General features: G+C 41.1%; 1 protein-coding gene across 2 annotated transcripts; it reads left to right on the top strand.

Annotated features, from left to right (window-relative positions):
* The first annotated feature begins 359 nt into the window (after positions 1–359).
* Positions 360–18241, top strand: MTHFD2 (methylenetetrahydrofolate dehydrogenase (NADP+ dependent) 2, methenyltetrahydrofolate cyclohydrolase). Of its 2 annotated transcripts, none has more exons than XM_028516562.2 (8): positions 360–505; positions 10106–10290; positions 11417–11539; positions 12538–12690; positions 13151–13258; positions 14376–14468; positions 15325–15450; positions 17050–18241. In XM_028516562.2, exons 1-8 carry the CDS (start codon positions 405–407, stop codon positions 17211–17213), a joined length of 1053 nt encoding a protein of 350 aa, XP_028372363.1. In that variant the 5' UTR covers positions 360–404; the 3' UTR covers positions 17214–18241. The 2 variants fall into 2 exon arrangements, with proteins under 2 accessions (XP_028372363.1, XP_028372362.1); XM_028516561.2 differs by lacking the exon at positions 360–505 and adding an exon at positions 1115–1254.
* Positions 18242–19986: the final 1745 nt, after the last annotated feature.

Here is a 19986-nt window from a genome sequence, read left to right on the forward strand (position 1 = left end):
ACGGGATTTGTACATTACTCTTTTGTACTTAGTTATTTGTACTTACATTTGGCCCTTTGAAGGCAACCGCAGGGCTGACGCGGACCCCGGTGAAAATGAGTTTGACACCCCTACTTTACAGTGACTAGCGCACAGTTAAGTGCTAAAACGAAAAAACGCTAGCGTTGGCGGGGCTTTAGGGACCGTCTGGCAAGGGTTGGCCTTCCTCAGCCAATCACCACTTGGTCCCGCGGCTCCCGAGCCTTCTAGGGTCTCGCCCGGGTCTCCTGCTCCAATCACAAGCAAGGCTTTGCTGGACAGGGACCAATGGGTGCCAACGGGAGGCGGTACCTGACACGCGCCGGCGGTATAATCACTCGGCCCGCGCGCGCGCTTCTCTTCGGGCGCAGTCGCCGGTGCGGGCTATGGCTGCCTCATCCCTCGTGTGTATGTTTGCCACTCGGCTGTTCCGGCCCACACAGAACTGTCGCTTCCGCCAACGTCTGCTCCACTTCTCGGCAGTTCGGTGAGAGAGTCGGGAACTCGGGCAGTGTCAAAAGTCGAGGGGAACTGAGCGCGGGGGAACCGCCTCGGCTCCAGAGGGACTCCAAAGGAGTTCCTGAGCATCTCCGCCCCGGGCTGTGGTGGCCACCAAGAGGGGTGTGGCGGGGCGACGTGGCAGCAGAACTCTACCTCAACCAGCGACCTGGGTGCTAGGCGGGGTGGGCTGTTACCGGGTGCCCACCTTTTGGAGGATCCCGGTCTCCCACAGGCTCAGGGCATCGCCCTTTCACGGCACTGGTGGACTGGCGGGACGGGGCCCCAGTGGGGAGCAAAGGTACTGGCGGGTTATGGGGAGCCTCGATTTACGGGAACATAATTTACAGGCCAAAACCTGCCGGCTGCCCTTGGTAGTGATGAGAGATCTGTCTTGGGGAAAGCGGCAAAGACGTTTGGCGAGCGTGGGGAAGGATTCTGAAGGAGCAGTCTTAAGCGACCGTCATTTCTCGGCACCCTAGTGGCGCAGGGGGTTGGTGCAGTCTGATGAAATCCTTTAGCCGCCTTGCTTCCAGGGTACCCGCACTTCCCCCCTCTTCCAGGAGGTGGGTATGGCTCTTGCCACCCCTTTCCCTTCCAGGAGAATGAGTAAATGTGCTGCGGTCACCAGGGCTTTAACTGCCGCCCAGCCAGAGCAGGTCAGTGCCAGGCAGAGTCAAATGAGGTGATAAATACCAGGGAAGAGAAAAGAAGCTCTGTTTGCGTTTCCATGGAGAGGTAATAGGTTTTTCCTAATTTTTCTGGGCATCTAACTCATTTTTAAATCTAGGTTGAAGAGTTTTGGGGAGGGCAGTCCTGTGATTTCTCTCCCCAAATCTGTGACCTCTTCCTCTTCCTTTTATCCTTAAAGCCTTTGCATTGCCAGAGACCTAAGCCTTGTAACATCAGCCCTTTCTTTCATACAGGCACTGTGCAGTGCTAGGCTGTGGCGAATTCAGAGGTGATAATGACTGTTATTTCTATAGCGGAACTCACCTGTCTAGGGGCAGAACACACGTGTGTAATTTCCTCTTGATGTAAAATGTTATTAGAGACAGTGCCAAGGTGCTGTAGAACACTTGGGAGGAGACACTCAAAGCCTTTCTTGGTCCGGCCCTGACCTGTCTGTCCAGCCTCATCTCTCATTACTGTCTATTCTCCTTCCACTTCCTCCCTGAGTCATGGCCACATGGGTCTGTGGCTTTTGTGACTGAAGAGAAATTTACTATAAAGGTCCTCTCATTACCTGAAGAACTGGAACAGTTTGCTTGCTCTCCAATAACATGCTTTCCTTTCACTTGTTTTTCTGAATGACTTGCAAGTCAACCCGCCTACCTCTGGAGACAATATTCTGCTTGGTATTTATGGTTCCATTGTGCTGCTTTGATTACTGTTGGCTGGCAAAACTATTTTTTTAAAGATTTTATTTATTTATTTTTAGAGAGGGTGGAGGGAGGAAGAAAGAGAGGGAGAGAAGTATTAATGTGTGGTTGCCTCTTGCATGTTCCCCATTGGGGACCTGGCCTACAACCCAGGCATGTGCCCTGACTGGAAATCAAACCAACGATCCTTTGGTTCGCAGGCCCACACTCAATCCACTGAGTTACACCAGCCAGGGCAGGTAAAACAATTTTTTTTTTAAATGTATGAGTCTAAATGTATTCCTTTTTGGGGGATTGGGAAGTTGGTGTGAGGGTTTCAGGAGCATAAACCCCTGGTTAGAGAGAGATTACATCAGTTCTCCTGAACTATAGTTCAGGGGACGGTGAGATACACGGAAGAATGGACTTTGGGTGCAGAGGTTTGCATTTGTATCTTGTTTCTACAGGCCTCAGTTTCCCCTTCTGCATAATAAGGTTATTATATTGACTCACAGGTAACTGAATAATACATGCAAAACTCTTAGCAAAGTATCTAGTGTATAATAGATATTAATTCCATCCCACTTTGTGTATTTCTTCACTCATTTATGGTTCCATTAATTAGTGGATACTAATTTCTAAATTAATATCCATGAAACTTCTTTCTAAAATAAGCTGATCATGAATTGTAAAATTTCATGGAAAATTACAGTACTGTAAGCTGTTGAATTAGGAGGAAAGTGAAGATGCTACCAACTTGGATCTTAGTGTGTTCTTTTGTTTTTTTTGTTTTTAGAAATCTAGACACTAACATTCTTTTTTTAAAAAATTTATTTATTTTCAGAGAGGGAAGGGAGGGAGGGAGGGAGAGGAAGAGAGAGGGAGGGAGACGGAGAGCGGCCGTGGCCTGCAACCCAGGCATGTGCCCTGACTGGGAATCGAACCTGCGATGCCTTGGTTTGCAGCCTGCGCTCAATCCACTGAGCTACACCAGCCAGGGCTGGATCTTAGTTTTGAATTTTATTTGAATAATCCTCGTGACCTCTTTCTAGTTCATAATTTTAATGGGAATTTTTCTAAACACATCTGTGAAAACACTTAATTGTGAAATAAGTAATATTAGCTAATGTAGTAAATACATTTTGAATTTCCTGTAGAACTGAGCTCAGTTTCTATTTCTGTTTATTTGGGCATAGCAGTTACTTTGTGTGCCCTTTGGCAAAAAAAAAATAATGGGAAGTTAGGTAACTTGTAGACTTCCTTGCAGGGCAGTGTTTCACATTTTGCAGAGTGGTGGTATGCAGAGCAGTGGTATGCAGAGCAGGGCTGAAACAGTTACATTATGAGAAATAGGTGCACTGCATTGTGGCTTTTTTTGTTGTGGTACTTATTCTTTGCCAGGTGTTTGTTTTTGTTTGTTTGTTTAAGCAAGTTGGCATAATATCCAGAACCTGCCTTTAGAACTTGGAACTCTAGGTTCTAGAACCCTGTGTCCCTAACTTTAGTGTATCATTTTAAGCCCGAGTGTGCTGTTACCATTTTCTCTAAGTTTATTGCTTTGAAAAGGAACTTTTTTTTAAAAGATTTTATTTATTTATTTTTAGAGAGGGAAGGGAGGGAGATAGAGAGAGAGAAACATCAATGTGTGGTTGCTGGGGGTCATGGCCTGCAACCCAGGCATGTACCCTGACTGGGAATCGAACCAGCGACACTTTGGTTCGCAGCCCGTGCTCAATCCACTGAGCTACACCAGCCAGGGTTGAAAAGGAACGTTTTAATGAAGTGAAAGCTAAGCCCTTCTCACTGGATTTTATGTATATATATATCTCTATATAACTATATATATGTGGAGGATACCGGCCAACAGTATCCATCTCGGCTGCGGATGTCAACACTCGAAAAAAACATACACAGAGACAACCGGGTCCTGTGGGGGAATAGGAACAGCAGGGCCACTCCTCACGTGGGGAGCGCACCGCTTGGCCACCCTCCCTGGTGGGGAGAGTGCCCCGCTCCCCCTCAAGAGAGGCTTTTTATTGGTTTCGTTTGAATAAGAATTCAGGTGAAAGCTCATTACTCATTGCTAGGAAGTAAGGATCAAACAATAGATAACAAGGAAGTCTGAGGGCCTATTTTGAGTCAAGATCAAAGAGCTGTAAAACTTTGAGGAACAAATTTATTTCTTCCTTGGACCCTTATCATTCAGCTGAGAGCATTCTAAACAAAGCAGGTTTCACAGGATTTTACATATTCTTTCTTAGGCCTGATCGCCTGGGGAACCCGCCCTTTTCAGCAGCGCAGAGCGGCACCACCCTGTCATTGTTTCAGGCTTAGGTGGAGCGAGGGAACTAAGGTAACCTAGAGATAAGGAGATTTTCTCCCAGACAATGAGGACTCAGGCTATATCAAAGCCGTGGAGCGAGGGTCCATCACCCCCTTTTGCTGTAGCCCCCAAAGTCCTTCCTTGGGGGCCTCCCATGTGATCATGCCTGTCTTAGATCGTTCCCCCCTTGGGGAATCTTACCCATCATTGGCTAACTGACCAAGCTTTGGGGTTCAGTTATGAATGAAGCAGCAGAAGCAGCACTCCTGCCAGGGAGATAAGCTTTTGTCTCCTTGCTGGCTTACGGTCCAAGGCCACTCCCTCAGCCTTAGCCTTGCGGGGGGGGGGGGGGGGGGGGGGGGGGGGTACAGTTTCTGATACCAGGCAGGGCAGTTCCCAACATACATATATATATATATATCCTTAGGATTATATAAATAGGTAAATATATCTATTGCATAGTAACTATTCATATATATCTATTACATGTTAAGGATACATATGTATGTGTGTGTGAATATAACTCTAACCAATAGAAGAGAATAAAGTTGATTTTTATTGAATATATATTCCTGGAAGTTTATATATGTTATTTCATTCGATCTAAATGAGTGTCCGAAACCCTGTGTAACTAGTCTTTCTCTCTATATGTCCTAAGGTTGCGAAAGCATTTGTGGGCTGGGGTTGGTATTTCTGGTACTAATATAGATCAGGCATACTGCTGGGTATTTGTATCAGCAAAGCCCTTTCAGTGAAGTTTCCTTCAACTCCAGTTCTGAAATGGATTTGTGAATATTGACATGTTTTCAATTCCTTAATGTACCATGGGTATATGTGAAATGCTATCATTATTTTGTGCTATGATGTGAAATCTGGGTAAAAGTATTTGGTTTGCTACAAAATTATATCTTCCTAACATCCCACAAGATGCAAATACAGATTAGTACAGTGATCCCTCACCTGTTGCAGGAGTTACTTTCCAGAGACCCCCATGATAGGTGAAAATCTGCAAAATAACAGCGTTATATTTTTTATTATTTATATATATTTTAAGGCTTTATAAACCCCACACTCCTATAAACCTTTCCCACTCTTATTAACTTTTCCCACACTCTTATAAGCACTTCATATGCTCTTAAACACTTTCTACACTCTTAAACCTAAGTAATTTTAACAACACAGAAAATTCTATATGGTTACTCACCAGTGAAGTATACTATAACTTGAATGATGAAGATCATGAATTATGTAGCTGTGCGGTACTGATGGTGATGAAGGTGAAGACAATGAGATGAATGTACTGCACAGCCAAAAAGAGCATTACAGCTCTTCTGAAGGCACCACTTCATCGGGTGCTTCATCAGGTGGTGCAGTATCTTCACCCTGGGCAGTAACTTCTATTTCCGCTAAAGGCATAGGCGTAACTGATCTCTTTGTCCAAGTGATGAACATAGTTATGGGGAGTTGCTGGCGCTGCTTTTTATCCACAGAGGCAGCTTCTCCATGCAGAGAAACACTCACGAGTCCAAAGCGTCTCTGAAATTTGTTAACCCAGCCCTTGTTGGCACTGAATGGGGTTGGTCTGGTGGGAGAAGCACTCGATGGTCCTGCTTCTGTATCCTCCTTGTCTTCATCATCATGAACGTCCGTGCTTTACTCAAAACTATCAAAGTTTCTTGGCCTTCATCCGGACAGTGTTAGTATCCAGCAAGATATTCTTCTTCCTGCAGTCATTTATCCACAGGGCCAATGCAGAGTCCATCCTCACAATGGCCTTATTGCAGGAAGTGACCACCCTCTTTGCAGTCTTGTTAAAAGTCATTGTTGTCATAGACCTAATATTCTTCTCATCTTTATGTAGTGAATAGTAGATTAGTTGATCCCATAATGGCGGCCTACAGCTGCGTAGCTTTTGCCTTCCTTTAACATGTTGAGAAGTTCCACCTTTTTGGTGGTAAGCATATTCCTCTGACACTTGGGTTCACTGCCAGAAGCCTTAGAAGGCGCAGAACGTTGGGTGGCATCCTAGGGCTTGAAATAAATTCAGACTTTTACGAAAATTTCACAAAAACACAACACCGCAGAGCAATGCTATGCTCAGCGATCAGATGTTGCTGTGAAGTAGACAAGGGGAGATGCTGAACGTATGGGTACAGTGTGGGAGAGCAAACAGATCGATGCTATGGTCACTGAGCCAATCAGCACTCAGGATACAGAACACAGTGCTGTGGTTGGTTGCCTTCCATTCCATCAGCCAATAGTGTGCGGTGTACAATCCCACATTGGCAAACTTGCATAAGCAGTAGTGGCATACTGCATTTCCATTGTGTATAGTACGGTATTCATCCGCTGATGAAATACATACTATATTTTATTTTGATTTAATATTCTTTTAATATGTTTGAATTAACATTTTTTATATTTTAAATTTTTTAGGCAAAAATAATTAGAATAATAAATATATAAATACCTATAATACCGCAAAATCCCACAATATAGTGAAAACTCCACGATACAGAATTAGATATATATTTTTTAAAAAACCCACAATACAGTGAAGCTGCAATAAGTGAACCACAATACAGTGCAGGACAACTATATAAGGTTTTACTTTCTTAAGATTTTATTTATTTTTAGAGAGGGAAAGGGAGGGAGAAAGAGGGAGAGAAACGTCAATATGTGGTTGCCTCTCATGCACCCCCTACTGGGTACCTAGCCCACAAAGTCCAGGCATGTGCCCTGACTGGGAATGGAACCAGTGACCCTTTGCTTCACAGGCCAGCACTCAATCCACTGAGCCCCGCCAGGACTAATAATGTAAAGTTTGGGTATAAAATTACCGCATTGTACCTAGACATTGAAATCTAAAGTAACAATGCAAATAAAGTAAAATAATGCAAATAAAAGGTAGGCATTGAAGGCTTAAAGACTGTTAAAACTTCAAAATTCTATTTTAATTAGCAGGCCTTCAGCATTAATCATAATCTGACTGTACAAGACATCAAGACATTTATTTATATATATATAAATTGCCTATCAGTTTGTGAATGATCAGGGGGCAGGATGCTGTGGCATTAAGAATCTAGACTCTAGACTCAGAGCTGGATATGAGGCCCAGCTTCGCCAAGTACTGGCTGCCAGTTACTTAAACTCTAGAGCTTCAAATTAATGCTAGTAACTGTTTTGATCAATTTTATTTTGTCATATTTTTTATTTTTAAAGTATATATTATTGACTATGCTATTATAGTTGTCCCAATTTTTTTATCCCCTTTATCCCCCTCTGTGCTACACTCCCCCACCCTGCTGCGTTCTCCCCATCTTAGTTCTTGTCCATGGGTCATACATATAAGTTCTTTGGATTCTCCATTTCCTATACTATTCTTAACCTCCCCCTGTCTATTTTGTGCCTCCCAATGATGCTTCTTATTCCCTGGACCTTTTCCCCTGATTCTCCCCCTTCCTCTCCGCATGGATAACTCTCTATGTGATCTCCATTTCTGTGATTATGTTCCTGTTCTGGTTGTTTGCTTAGTTTTTATTTTTTAGGTTCAGTTGTTGATAGTTGTGAGTTTGTTGTCATTTTACTGTTCATATTTTTTATCATCTTCCTTTACTTAGATAAGTCCCTTTAACATTTCATATAATAAGGGCTTGGTGATAATGAACTCCTTTAACTTGACCTTATCTGGGTGTAGAGGAGCTCTGCCCACAGGCCCCCCTTGCACTGCCCCCCCCTCCCCCTGCCACGGATGAGAATAAGTGTACCAAGACATGATTGATCTGCTTGGGGAGGAAAGGTGGCTGATATCTCAAAGGAGAAGGGCCAGGAGCCTGTTCCTCAATGGGCTTTTATTGGGTTCAATTTGCACAGGAATACAGGTAAAGCTCATCAATCATTGTCAGGCAATAAGGATCAAACAATAGATAACATACAAAGAACTATGAAGACTTATTCTGAGTCAGGGTCAGATAGCTAAAGGGCCATAAAACGGGGGAAACAAACTGATTCTATGCTTGAACCCTTATCATTTAAATTGAGGGTATTAGCAAAGTAGGTTTCATGGGATTGTATGCATTTTTTCTTAGGCCTGATCACCCCAGGGAACCTGCCCTTTCTAGTACAGGGCTACACCCACCTCCAGCATTGTTTCAGGCTTAAGTCAGACAGGTGAAGTAAGGCAGCCAAGAGACTAGGAGACTCCTCATAGACAGAATGAGGACTCAGGCTATGTCAAAGCTGAAGGGAGAGGGTCCATCACTTGTTTCTATAGCCCCCCCACCCAAATCCTTCCCTGAGGGCACCTTTGCATCTGTACCTGTCTTAGGCCGTCCCTCCCTAGAGGAATCTTACCTGCCGTTGGCTAACCGGTCATTCGCTCAGGGCTAAGCAGCATGAAATAAAAGGGGCCAGAGGCAGTGCCTCTGCCAGGGAGATAAGCTTTGTCTCCTTAGTGGCTTAGGGTCCCGAGGTCTCTCACTCAGCCTTAGCCATGGGGGGTTACAGCTTCTGAAACCAGGCAGGGCGGTTCCCAACATCTGGGAAGCACTTCATCTGCCCTTCTGTTCTAAATGATAGCTTTGCTGGATGGAGTAATCTTGGATGTAGGTCCTTGCCTTTCATGACTTGGAATACTTCTTTGCAGCCCCTTCTTGCCTGTAAGGTTTCTTGTGAGAAATCTGCCGATAGTCTTATGGCACTCCTTTGTAGGTAACTGTCTCCTTTTCTCTTGCTGCTTTTAAGATTCTCTCCTTATTTTAATCTTTGGCATTTTAATTATGATGTGCCTTGGTGTGTTCCTCCTTGGGCTCAACTTCTTTGGGACTCTCTATGCTATGCTTCCTGGACTTGAATGTCTATTTCCTTCACCAAATTAGGGAAGTCCTCTCTCATTTTTTCAAGTAAATTTTCCATTTCTTTCTCTTCTTCTCCTTCTGGCACCCCTATAATTCAGATGTTGAAACATTTCAGGTTGTCGCAGGAGTTCCTCAGCCTCTTCTCATTTTTTTTGAATTCGTGTTTCTTCATTCTGTTCCAGTTAGATGTTTATTTCTTTTGCTCTAAATCTTTGATTTGAGTCCCTGTTTCCTTCCATTCACTGTTGGTTCCCTGTATATTTTCCTTTATTTCACTTTGTATATCCTTCATTTCTTCCTTTATTTTGTGACCGAACTCAATTATTTCTGTGAGCATCCTGATTACCAGTGTTCTGAATTTTGCATCTGATAGGTTGTCTATCTCCTGGTCGCTTAGTTCTTTTTCTGGGGTTTTGATCTGTTCTTTCATTTGGACCATATTTCTTTGTCTTGGTGTACCTCAATCAGTGTTACTGTGCTAGACATGTAGCTGGATACAGATTTCCTACTTTGAACTTGTTCTTCAGATTTCACTTGTTCCTCAGATTAGGCACCATGTATTTTAATCTAAACTTTTAAGTTTTGGGTATTTTTTCCCAGTGCTATTATGAAATAATTGACATATGCCACTGAATAAGTTTAAGGGTACAGCATGATGGTTTGATTTCCCTATATTGTGCAATGATTAATGCAGTAGGTTTTGTTAACATCCATCATGCCATACAGATACAATGAAAGAAAAACATTTTCTCCTGGTGATGAGATGAGGACCAGGAGAAAATGGTCCTCTTAAGATCTACTCTCTTAATAATTTTCTTGTATGTCCTACAGCATTGTTAACTATAATCATCATGTTGTGCATTATGTTCCTGGTACTTATTTATCATATAACTGGAAATTTGTGCCTTTTGTCCGCTTTCCTCCAATTCCTCCCCCTCCCAGCCCTGGAAAGTTTGGGTATGTAATAACACTTTTTTTGTAGTCTTATCTTTACTTTTTACAAAAATTCAAGCTAGTATTTGGTTTTGTGGCTTTGTTGCCTTCTGCAGGAATGAAGCTGTTGTCATTTCTGGAAGGAAACTTGCCCAGCAGATCAAGCAGGAAGTGCGGCAGGAGGTGGAAGAGTGGGTGGCATCAGGCAACAAACGGCCATACCTGAGCGTGGTTCTGGTTGGTGAGAATCCTGCAAGTCACTCCTATGTCCTCAACAAAACCAAGGCCGCTGCAGATGTGGGTATGTGTCATTTTCAGATCCCGACCGCTTTTAAACTGAGGGTTCCCTGGGGCAAACTCTGCTGTAATTTTTCTTTTTTTCTGACTAGAAACTCAAGCAGAGGAGGCTCATATGATTGAACTACGGCCAAAACTCTGTTAAAAAGAGATCAGGGTGTATCTGTTGGGGAGGCACATAGACTTGGACAGAAGGACTATGGTTTATCTTATCTTTGCCTGTTTCTTAGTTTTAACTTTGGACACGTGGCCTTGGACACAGTTTACGCCTACTTTCCTTGAACAATGATGAGAGCGTTGAGGTGGTTAAGCACTTGCAGACTAAGGCAACTGAGTGTTAGGGGAAGATTGAGGAGACCTCAGTGTTATAGCCTTGGACTTAGTACAGAGTTGAAGAAAATAACTCGGACTTCTGGGAAGTAGCTTTTGATTTCTTCACCAGTTGGTGAAGCCAATTAAATCCTGCAGTTTAGAAGTGATAGGAATTTTGAATGCAAAAGGCATGGGTCTGGGTGATGGGCGATTTGTGTTCTAGGTCTCGCTATACCACAGACTTTGTGTGTGGGTGGACTCATCCGTGGGTCAGTAGCCTGAGCAGGTATCCTGTCCTTCTGAAAGCACTGGTGTGGCTGGGCAGGTTTACTGGACGGTGAGCCCTTGGTGTACTCTCATCTATTTTTCTTTTCCAATTGATGTACTCTATTCTGTATTACTGAAGATTGAGACCTCCTGCACTTTTCACTGGAAAACCTTCAAAGCCTCTAGAAAATAGCAAGCCATGGCTTCCTAGGACATTGGGAGGTGCCATGCTGCAGCGGGAAAACAGGGGCTTCAGGACAGGAGGATCGGCTGTGTCACTAGCTAGCTCGTTTCAGTTCCACTGTGCCTCAGTCTCCTGTCTGTAAAGCGAGGTTACTGAGGATTACATAGAATAATATATAGAAAATGTCAAGCCAGAATTTCCTAGTGTATATATTTGTGAAATTACTGTTTTAGGTTCCTTCTGAGCTGATTCAAGCTTTCAGCTACCAGGGTGAGCATGATAATAAAAAACCTCAGTGGTGGAAGACTGTCAACATAGTGTTGCTCTTCAAATGCCTCAATATTTTTTAACTTTGAAACTTTCTTAGGAATTAACAGTGAGACCATTGTGAAACCAGCTTCAATTTCAGAGGAAGAACTATTGAATTTAATCAACAAACTAAATAATGATGATAATGTAGATGGCCTCCTTGTTCAGCTGCCCCTTCCAGGTGAGTTTTAGACTCTACCATTTAAAATGATTTCTGAATGGAGAGGCTTGGTTACTTTATACAGGTGGCTGTTTATGTGAATTTGACTCAAAGGAGAGGTAAACTTGAGTGAATGTTTTATTAGACCATGGAGCAGGCCTACTCCGTGACGGGAAGCAGCATTTGCCACCCTAAAATGTGCTTTTTGGGGTATTGATTACTTTAAGCTGGTTATTTTCAAGAAACAAAAGACCCAGGGAGAAGCTTTGACCTTTTCCCTAACTGCCTAAAAGAATTTAGATAGAGGACCTCCTCCAGGAAGGGAGATAGCATCACAGATAACTATAGTTGAATGTAAACAAGGTGTGCTAGACGGGGAGGAATCTAGCAAGGCCTGTTTGATCAAAGTCTTCTCTGTGTCCTGTTGGTAACGATGGCCCAGCAAACATTTATTTACCAAACATTTGTTGTTGTTATTGTTGTTTTTCATTTATCTCTGTCTGCATTGCCTTCCTGCTCTTTGCAGTCCCCAGCCACAACCCCCCTTCTCCTTAGCTCAAGAAGGCATATAAGCCTTAATTGCCCAATCTGTCCTGGGTTTCATGGAACCCCCATTCTTATACATATATACATACGTAATAAATTTGGACATTGTCTCTTGTTAATCTATCTCATGTTAATTTGATGATTCGTGCAGCTAGAAGACTTTACTTTAGAAAGTTAGGAGGAAAAATAATTTTGAGCTGGTAAATCAAGAATACCAATTACTCCTTGATTTGGCATTCAGATCTTGATACAAAAAACAGTGCAGGGAAGCAGTTGTACAAGAGGTTATTGACATTTGGCTTTGCTTGATGTATCCCTTCTGTGCAGATGGAAGAAATAAATCATGGAGTCAAGTAGAAGCAAGTTGTAGAAGGGGAACAGATTTGTGCGTCAAACCAGATAAGCTGGAGTCAAGCAGTACTAACTATGCAACGGTGACTGAAGGCCACTCACTGCTCTGCTTGCTTTTTCAGACCACATAGATGAGAGAAGGATCTGCAATGCTGTTTCTCCAGACAAGGATGTGGATGGCTTTCATGTAATTAACGTGGGGCGCATGTGTCTGGACCAGTACTCCATGTTACCGGCTACCCCATGGGGTGTGTGGGAAATAATTAAGCGAACTGGTAGGTATATCCCACAGTTAGTTGTATGTCTGTGTTAATACTATCAAAGCAGTACTTGCAAATGGTAAAAGAGTGAGGACTCCCGCCCATGACTCATCCTGGTCCCCAGAGCCTTTCTCTTTTAGCGATTGCCTATGATTGTTTTTGCTATTTAATCCAGAAGCCTCAGTGAAGGAAACTTAAACTTTAATAGTGGTACTAGGGCACATTCGTGCAACAGTTTGTAGCTCACAAAAAGTTTTCTTTAAACTTCACTATGTGTAGAAGTGATAGCACCAGTTGATTGATGAGGCAATAGGCTTAGCTTTCCTTCTTTATCACAATTAGATTCACATCCTAGGCCATCTGCCTTCTTTTCCTTTGGTGCCCTAAGACAGCCTGGCATTGCTTTTAATACACACACGTGTGTATATGTGTGTATATATACATATGTATGTATGTATGTAAATTTTTTTAATAGGCATTCCAACCCTTGGGAAGAATGTGGTTGTAGCTGGAAGGTCAAAAAATGTTGGAATGCCCATCGCAATGTTACTGCACACAGATGGGGCGCACGAACGTCCTGGAGGTAAGCAAACTGCTTTCAGAGGAGAGTCTTCTTCTCCCTCATGTGAGAACGTTCAGAGGCTGTCTTGTCCATGTTTGGAAGTGTTAACTTTGTTAAACTTCCAAGGAAACATTGTATTTGTGTTTGCATTTGTTGTAATTTTATTAACAGATAATTTGGGGTGTAATCTTTGTAGGAGAAGCTGTACTCAGTGTCACCTGGGAATTTATTTATACTCATTTATTATGGAACTAGTTCAGAAATTGATGTGCCTCAGAAATGAATTTGAATTTTGAGTATAAGTATGGTTATAGGCAATTAGAGATTTTTAGTTATGGCTTTGATAGTTGGAGCTAAGAAACAATTCTTACTCAAAGTTCGTATTGTGTTCTATGTCATTTGATGGAAAGAATCTTAGATCATTGCAAAGGATTAAATTAATATGACTAATGTGTCATGTCAAATTTTGTTAATTTGCTTGAGAAAAAGCATCAAAGCAGAGTTATGTGATTATCATATTATGATACTACATGATTATATCAGAACTAATGTTAAAACAAAATACTTCCAAATATCTCTTAGCACAGTTAAACACAAAAAAACAGCCCTGGCTCAGTGGATTGAGTGTGGGCTGCAAACCAAAGGGTCCCTGGTTCAATTCCTGGTCAGGGCACATGCCTGGGTTCCAGGCCAGGTCCCCAGTGGGGGCCACGTGAGAGGCAACCGCACATTGATGTTTGTTTCCCTTTCTCTCTCCTTTTTCCTCTCTCTAAAAATAAATAAATAAATAAATAGATAGATAGATAGATAGATAGATAGATATCTTTAAAAACAAAACAAACCTGGAGTGATTCTAGTGGTATTTTATTTAGAAAGTTAAAATCCTTGAAAAACAGGATAAAGAAGAAATCTAATTATATATGATTCCAAAGAGTAGAGCTAGGACTAACAGGTAAAAGTTAACAAGAAACCGAGTACTAATTTTTAAGAAAGTGATAATTGGCTGTCCAGAAAATATGGCACATGAATTATGTGTTATTTTTTTCAGAGATGTTGAATTTCTACAGTGATTTGCTTGATATCTAGTCCCATCCTAGCTTTGATTTAGAAATCAAGACATTTAATTTTTAACTCACAGGTGATGCCACTGTTACAATATCTCATCGATACACTCCCAAAGAGCAGCTGAAGAAACATACAGTTCTTGCAGACATTGTCATCTCTGCTGCAGGTAAGAACACCAGGGAGGGGAGGGAGAGACAGACCTCTCCTCTTAGAGTTTGCCCGCCTTGCTGCCATCCCATTCCTTATTGCCCAGGACAGCGATTTTCCACCAAGGGGTTGCAGGAAGTGTTAAAACATGCAAGACCTGACTATTTATTTAGCCAGGGGCACTGACCTCTTTTCCCTTAGTTTGTCAAATTAAAAAATGACAATAGCCAATATAACAGTAGGCATCCAGCATGAATGAATCAAAATTATACCTGTTTTTTGTCAGATCAGCAAAAAATGTATTTTTCAGTGTGCCACAGAATTCCACTAGTTAGTTTATGTGTGCCTCGAGATGACAGAGGTTGAAAGTCGCTGCCCTAGGCTCTGTGAGTCGCCCACAAAGAAGAGGAAAGCATTGTGGGTGGAGTAGCAGTTTTGGTCATTTCATTATGGACTTCATGGGTGAAGTTTATTTCTGTAGCCTCAAAAGATTTCTGTTTACTATATGAAGTTTAAATGTTTCCTTGGTTAATGGTTCTTGTAAGTTTTTTATAAAACAAACTAACTAGTTCTTCTGGGTCTCTTGAAATTGAAATTACATAAGAATCTGATAGGTAGGCCTGGCTGGCGTAGCTCAGTGGATTGAGCTCGGGCTCTGAACCAAAGTGTCGCTGGTTCGATTCCCAGTCAGGGTACATGCCTGGGTTGCAGGCTATGACCCCCAGCAACCGCACATTGATGTTTTTCTCACTCTCTTGCTCTATCTCCCTTCCCCCTCTAAAAATAAAAAATAAAATCTTAAAAAAAAAAAAAAAAGAATCTGATAGGTAAAACCTTTTCGGTCCTAAAGTGGTCATTCCTGTCCCCATTTCCAGGCATTCCAAATTTGATCACAGCAGACATGATCAAGGAAGGGGCGGCTGTCATTGATGTGGGAATAAATAGGGTTCTGGACCCTGTCACTGCCAAACCCAGGCTGGTTGGAGATGTGGACTTTGAAGGTAAAGAGTATACTTTTTAAGAAATATAAAATCAATAAATACTACCTTTAATGGACATTTAGGACTAGTCATTTACTTTTTCTTTTAACTATTGAACTTGTGTTACCCTGGGAATACCATTTAAAATGCTTTACTTAGGGGGTGGAGGGATTGAGCAAAAAGGACAAAGGACTCATGGACATGGACAACAGTGAGGTGATTGCTGGGATGAGGAGGGTCTAAGGGGACTAACTGGTAATAGAAAAAATATAATGAAGATTATATATTTTTAAAAAATGCTTTCCATTTTTCCATTTACTTGGGGTGGTGAAGACACAATACAATATACAGGTGATGTACTACAGAAGGATACACCTGAGACCTATGTAATTATATTAACCAATGTCACCCCAATAAATTCAATAAAAAAATAAAGTGATAATAATAACAAAAAATACACAGCACTTTCAGAGGTCCTCCCCCAGGCAGTGGGGTGAAGATTCAGGGGCTGGCGCTGAGAGGAAACCCTGGAGCGCGCCCTGGCCCTGGGGCCGTGCCAGCAGAGGCTGCCACTCAGTGGCACAGAGAAAAATAAACAAATGCTTTTAAAAATACTGTAAAGAATCATTGTGTAAGCATGTGCCTAAAAAGATATTCTGGTCTTTGGTTGTAAAGATTAATTTTCTGTGAGGAGAAATGCTTTCCATAAGAATTAAAAGAAATCTTTTTTTAAAAAATATAGATACTCGAATTATTTTAGGTGTTTATATCATAAAATAATGGAGAGAGAATATAAACTTTTCAGGGAATTGGTTTTTTTTAGGTTTATTTCATAATTAAAACAACTTTAAGACTTTTGAACAAGTCCGAAAATTTAATAAAATGATTTTCCTAAACCATTGAGTCTCCTAAAAAGTGCTACAGATTTCTCAGAATCACATTGAGAGGGGAGATCCCAGACCTGGAATGTTAAAACAGTCCAGGAAAAAACCATATTCTTGAAAATTTGGAATTTACTAGTAGATACCTCCTTTTAGTTCTTAAGGTATTATGTTTATATAAATTTTATGCTGATAATCCTGTTCCTAGCTTTCTCTTTCTATTGAAGCCATCAGAACCAAGCCTAGGTATCTACATATTTTTTCTTTAAAATTGGGTTAAAAAAAATCTTGCTTTCTACTTTCCAGAAAATTACTTTTCTTGATACTTTGGGCAAATAGTATAAATACATGTAGTATATAAATAGAGTAAAATTAAGATAATGTTGTAAGTAGGTATTAATTGAAGTAATGCTTATTATTGTTATTATTATTATAGGTATACCTTTCATACAGTTAACATGCTGAGATGTTTCTTTTTTGATATGGAGAAAAGTGTGGCTGTTAGATTACAGGTTATTTAGATGTATAAACATTCATCAAACAACTCTGCTTATATCTACGTTCAAAAGCCTTTACTCTTGAGTAATTTAATGTGTTGTTTTTAATGAGTTTGAGGCTTATAAAAGTGCTTAGGAATATTTTTGCTTTTTTTGTTTGAATGCTCCTTCCATGATATGTTAAAATACATGCATTCCCTTTGTCATAATTAAAGTGGCCTGCCTCTTGTTTCTCTACATAGGAGTCCGGAAGAAAGCTGGTTATATCACTCCAGTCCCTGGAGGTGTTGGCCCCATGACAGTGGCGATGCTGATGAAAAATACCATTATTGCTGCAAAAAAGGTGCTGAGGCTTGAAGAGCAGGAAGCACTGAAGCCTACAGAGCGTGGAGTGGCAACTAATTAGATATCATGTCTTCTGTGTCATGAACAGCGTACTCTAAGCCAGTTCAAGAGGCAAAACAGGCCGATAGAAATGCAGCATTTTTTATTTATTTTACTGACATGGTTTTATACGATGCTTTGTATTTATTGAAAGCTTAAATTAAATGGTGGGTGTTTGCACACAGAGGTCTTCAGTACCTTACCAGGGAGCACCCACCATCATGCTGGGTCTGTGATCTAGCCACAAGAGGAGCCATTAACCTAGTGATCACCGCGGGGACATTGTCACTTTGACAATGGCTGCCTAATGTGGTCAGATCACTTCAGTTACAATTTGCCTTTTCTAGGATTGCATTTCCCAAGTGCTATTCCAATAAAAGTTGGTACTCACTTCAGGTTCCAAACCTTTTGAGTTCAACTGGTGAAACCAAAGGAAAAATATTGCTAGAGAAAATTAGGGGAAAGGTAAGAAGGAAGAAATGATAGTACTTGAGTAGAAAAAAATTTACCCTAATTTTGTACATGTTGATTGATAACCAGAATAAAAGCTACATGTTAATAGAATTCTGTCATTTTATAGCTTAGTCAGTCATCCAGAAAATGTCTGCTCCGTGTGCTATTATTAGCCCTTGTTTTATGTGTGTTACCATTGATGAGCTCTCCCCATTTTAGTTTTTGGGGATCAAAAGGCTTATTTTATAAATAACTCATATGTATCATCCTATTTGATTTTTCCTGTGTTCTTAAACTTCATTGTTAAGTTTTTGTACTGTTGGGGTTGTCTGTGTAGATCTTTTTGGTAGATCTTGAAACCTGCTCTTGAAAAATAAGACTTGGGCTTGATGATCATTAGGGCAGCTGGTACAAGGACGCAACTCACTTTTCCACCAAAGAATTGATTGTCAGCAGCTGCCTGCTTTTCTCCGATGCACCTATTTATTGGTTTTCCCCAATAAGTTTTTGAGACCTTGAGTTAGTATTGAATTTAATCAGACTTTCTGTTTAAAGATTTTTGTTTGTTTTAATAAAACCTGACTGGTATGAAATGAGTTTCTGAAATACTGCATCTTCCTGCTATTGTATCATCTTAGTTGTGACCTAACCATAGTTTATTTTTCTCATTGGATGTAATCAATGTAGCTGTTTGTATATTTGGTAATACCCACACCAATGCCTTAAAACAAGTTGGTTTAAAGGGCTGTGGAGGAATCACCCTAGTCCATTTAGTCTTCTTATATCACAAGATACAATGGACTGTCTCTCACTATTTCTCTCTCCTTCCCTTCCCCCTCCCCCTGCTGTGTGTGTGTGTTTGTGTGTATAACAGTTCTTAAATGTGTGTGTTTGAGGTGATGGATTGGAAGGTATTGGCTGTGCACATTTGGAGGCTAGGATAGGTCCCTCTGTGCTCCCCACCAGGACTGGGTATTTGCCTTTCATGCAGGCAGGAGCAGCTCCTGTTCCATGCAACCTGCAACCTTGCGTAGACAGAAAGGAGCAGGATGAGGAGCTGACCTGTTCCCCGCGGTGCCTCTGCCAGCTGACTTTATTCTTTCGATAATTTTCTGGAGATGAAGAAGATGATAGTTTGCTGGAGATGTTTCTGTAAGTGAGATGTAGCTGGTGTCTGTAAGCCAAGCCTTCTGACTTACCTAAATTATTAACATGGAGCAAGATGAGCAGGCAGCATTATATTTTATTGAATTGTAGTTACAAGTGGGAAAAAGTACGGACCTACTGCACAGAGAAGTAATATGTCAACCTGTTCAAAGCTATCAAAATTAAAATGCTCATGTATATACAAAGTACAAATGACATATAAGGTGAAAGTTGTAGTGATTAATTTACAACAAAAAAATTAACTTTGTAGTTTTTCAGCTTGTTTGATTAATCAAGTGCATTTATTCCTGAATCCATAACATTTCTACAGTTTGATTTGGACAAAGTACTAACTGAAAATCAGCCAAGTTTTAAAAGTAAAATGTTAAGGGTAGATTGTTAGCTCTCCCACATTGGTACAGATGAAGATAAAGAATTTATGCTTAAACTCAGGTGATGGTTCTGGATTAGCAAGCAGCTAAGCAGTTCTGCGCTGTCAGAAGCGGTAGAAGTTTAGGGCTGTACCTCTTGGCAGTATCCCTTGGAAGGGAGCTCTGAGATTTAATTTAATAAACAACTAAGCTTTCTATGGACCAGGACTAAGCCCTGGGAATTACAGAAACATTTAACTGTTCTGGTACTCAAGGTGTTAATGATCTAGTGTCATTTGTCTTTTTTTAAAAAATAGGAAGAAATAAAGAAAAAGCACCTGCATTTGTCATCTTGAGTACATGTGGTAAGTCTAACCTAGTGATTAACTCAGGATTCAGATCCTTGGTTTTACATCAGATGCATTGTGGCTGTGAGGCACATAGGTGCTAAATAAACATGGTTGATGTTAAACGTGGGTTGAAGATAAAGACCAATCTTGTTTTATGAGGAAAGGGCTTGCTTCACTAATAACAGGTTTTAATCTATCCAATTTGCTTTCGATCATTCCCTTAAAGTGCTAGTCTAATATTACAAAGTTATAATTGTCCTAAATTTGACCTCAGCTCTGCCTAACATGCAATCAATGTTCATGTGAATGGGAGTTCGGCTTGGGGAATCAGAACACTGAAAACTTGCAGGAAGGACCTACCCACAGGCCCGGAAATTTGATTCTGTGCATGAAAAACCAGTGATGTTAATGCAAAGGATCATTTTGTTGGTTTAACGTGGTTTCAGATTTTACTCTAATAAGAATCATTTGAAAA

This window comes from Phyllostomus discolor, chromosome 6 (genome assembly GCF_004126475.2).
Source record: "Phyllostomus discolor isolate MPI-MPIP mPhyDis1 chromosome 6, mPhyDis1.pri.v3, whole genome shotgun sequence".
NCBI classification, from domain to species: Eukaryota; Metazoa; Chordata; class Mammalia; order Chiroptera; family Phyllostomidae; genus Phyllostomus; species Phyllostomus discolor.

What these genes read in the sequence shown, in the direction of transcription:
- MTHFD2 (XM_028516561.2), top strand. Translation starts at nt 1,130, where the DNA reads ATGTGCTGCGGTCACCAGGGCTTTAACTGCCGCCCAGCCAGAGCAGGT. An exon ending in GTTTGCGTTTCCATGGAGAG is followed by an intron (nt 1,255 to 10,105) that starts GTAATAGGTTTT and finishes TGCCTTCTGCAG; the next exon opens with GAATGAAGCTGTTGTCATTT. An exon ending in TGGAGATGTGGACTTTGAAG is followed by an intron (nt 15,451 to 17,049) that starts GTAAAGAGTATA and finishes TTCTCTACATAG; the next exon opens with GAGTCCGGAAGAAAGCTGGT.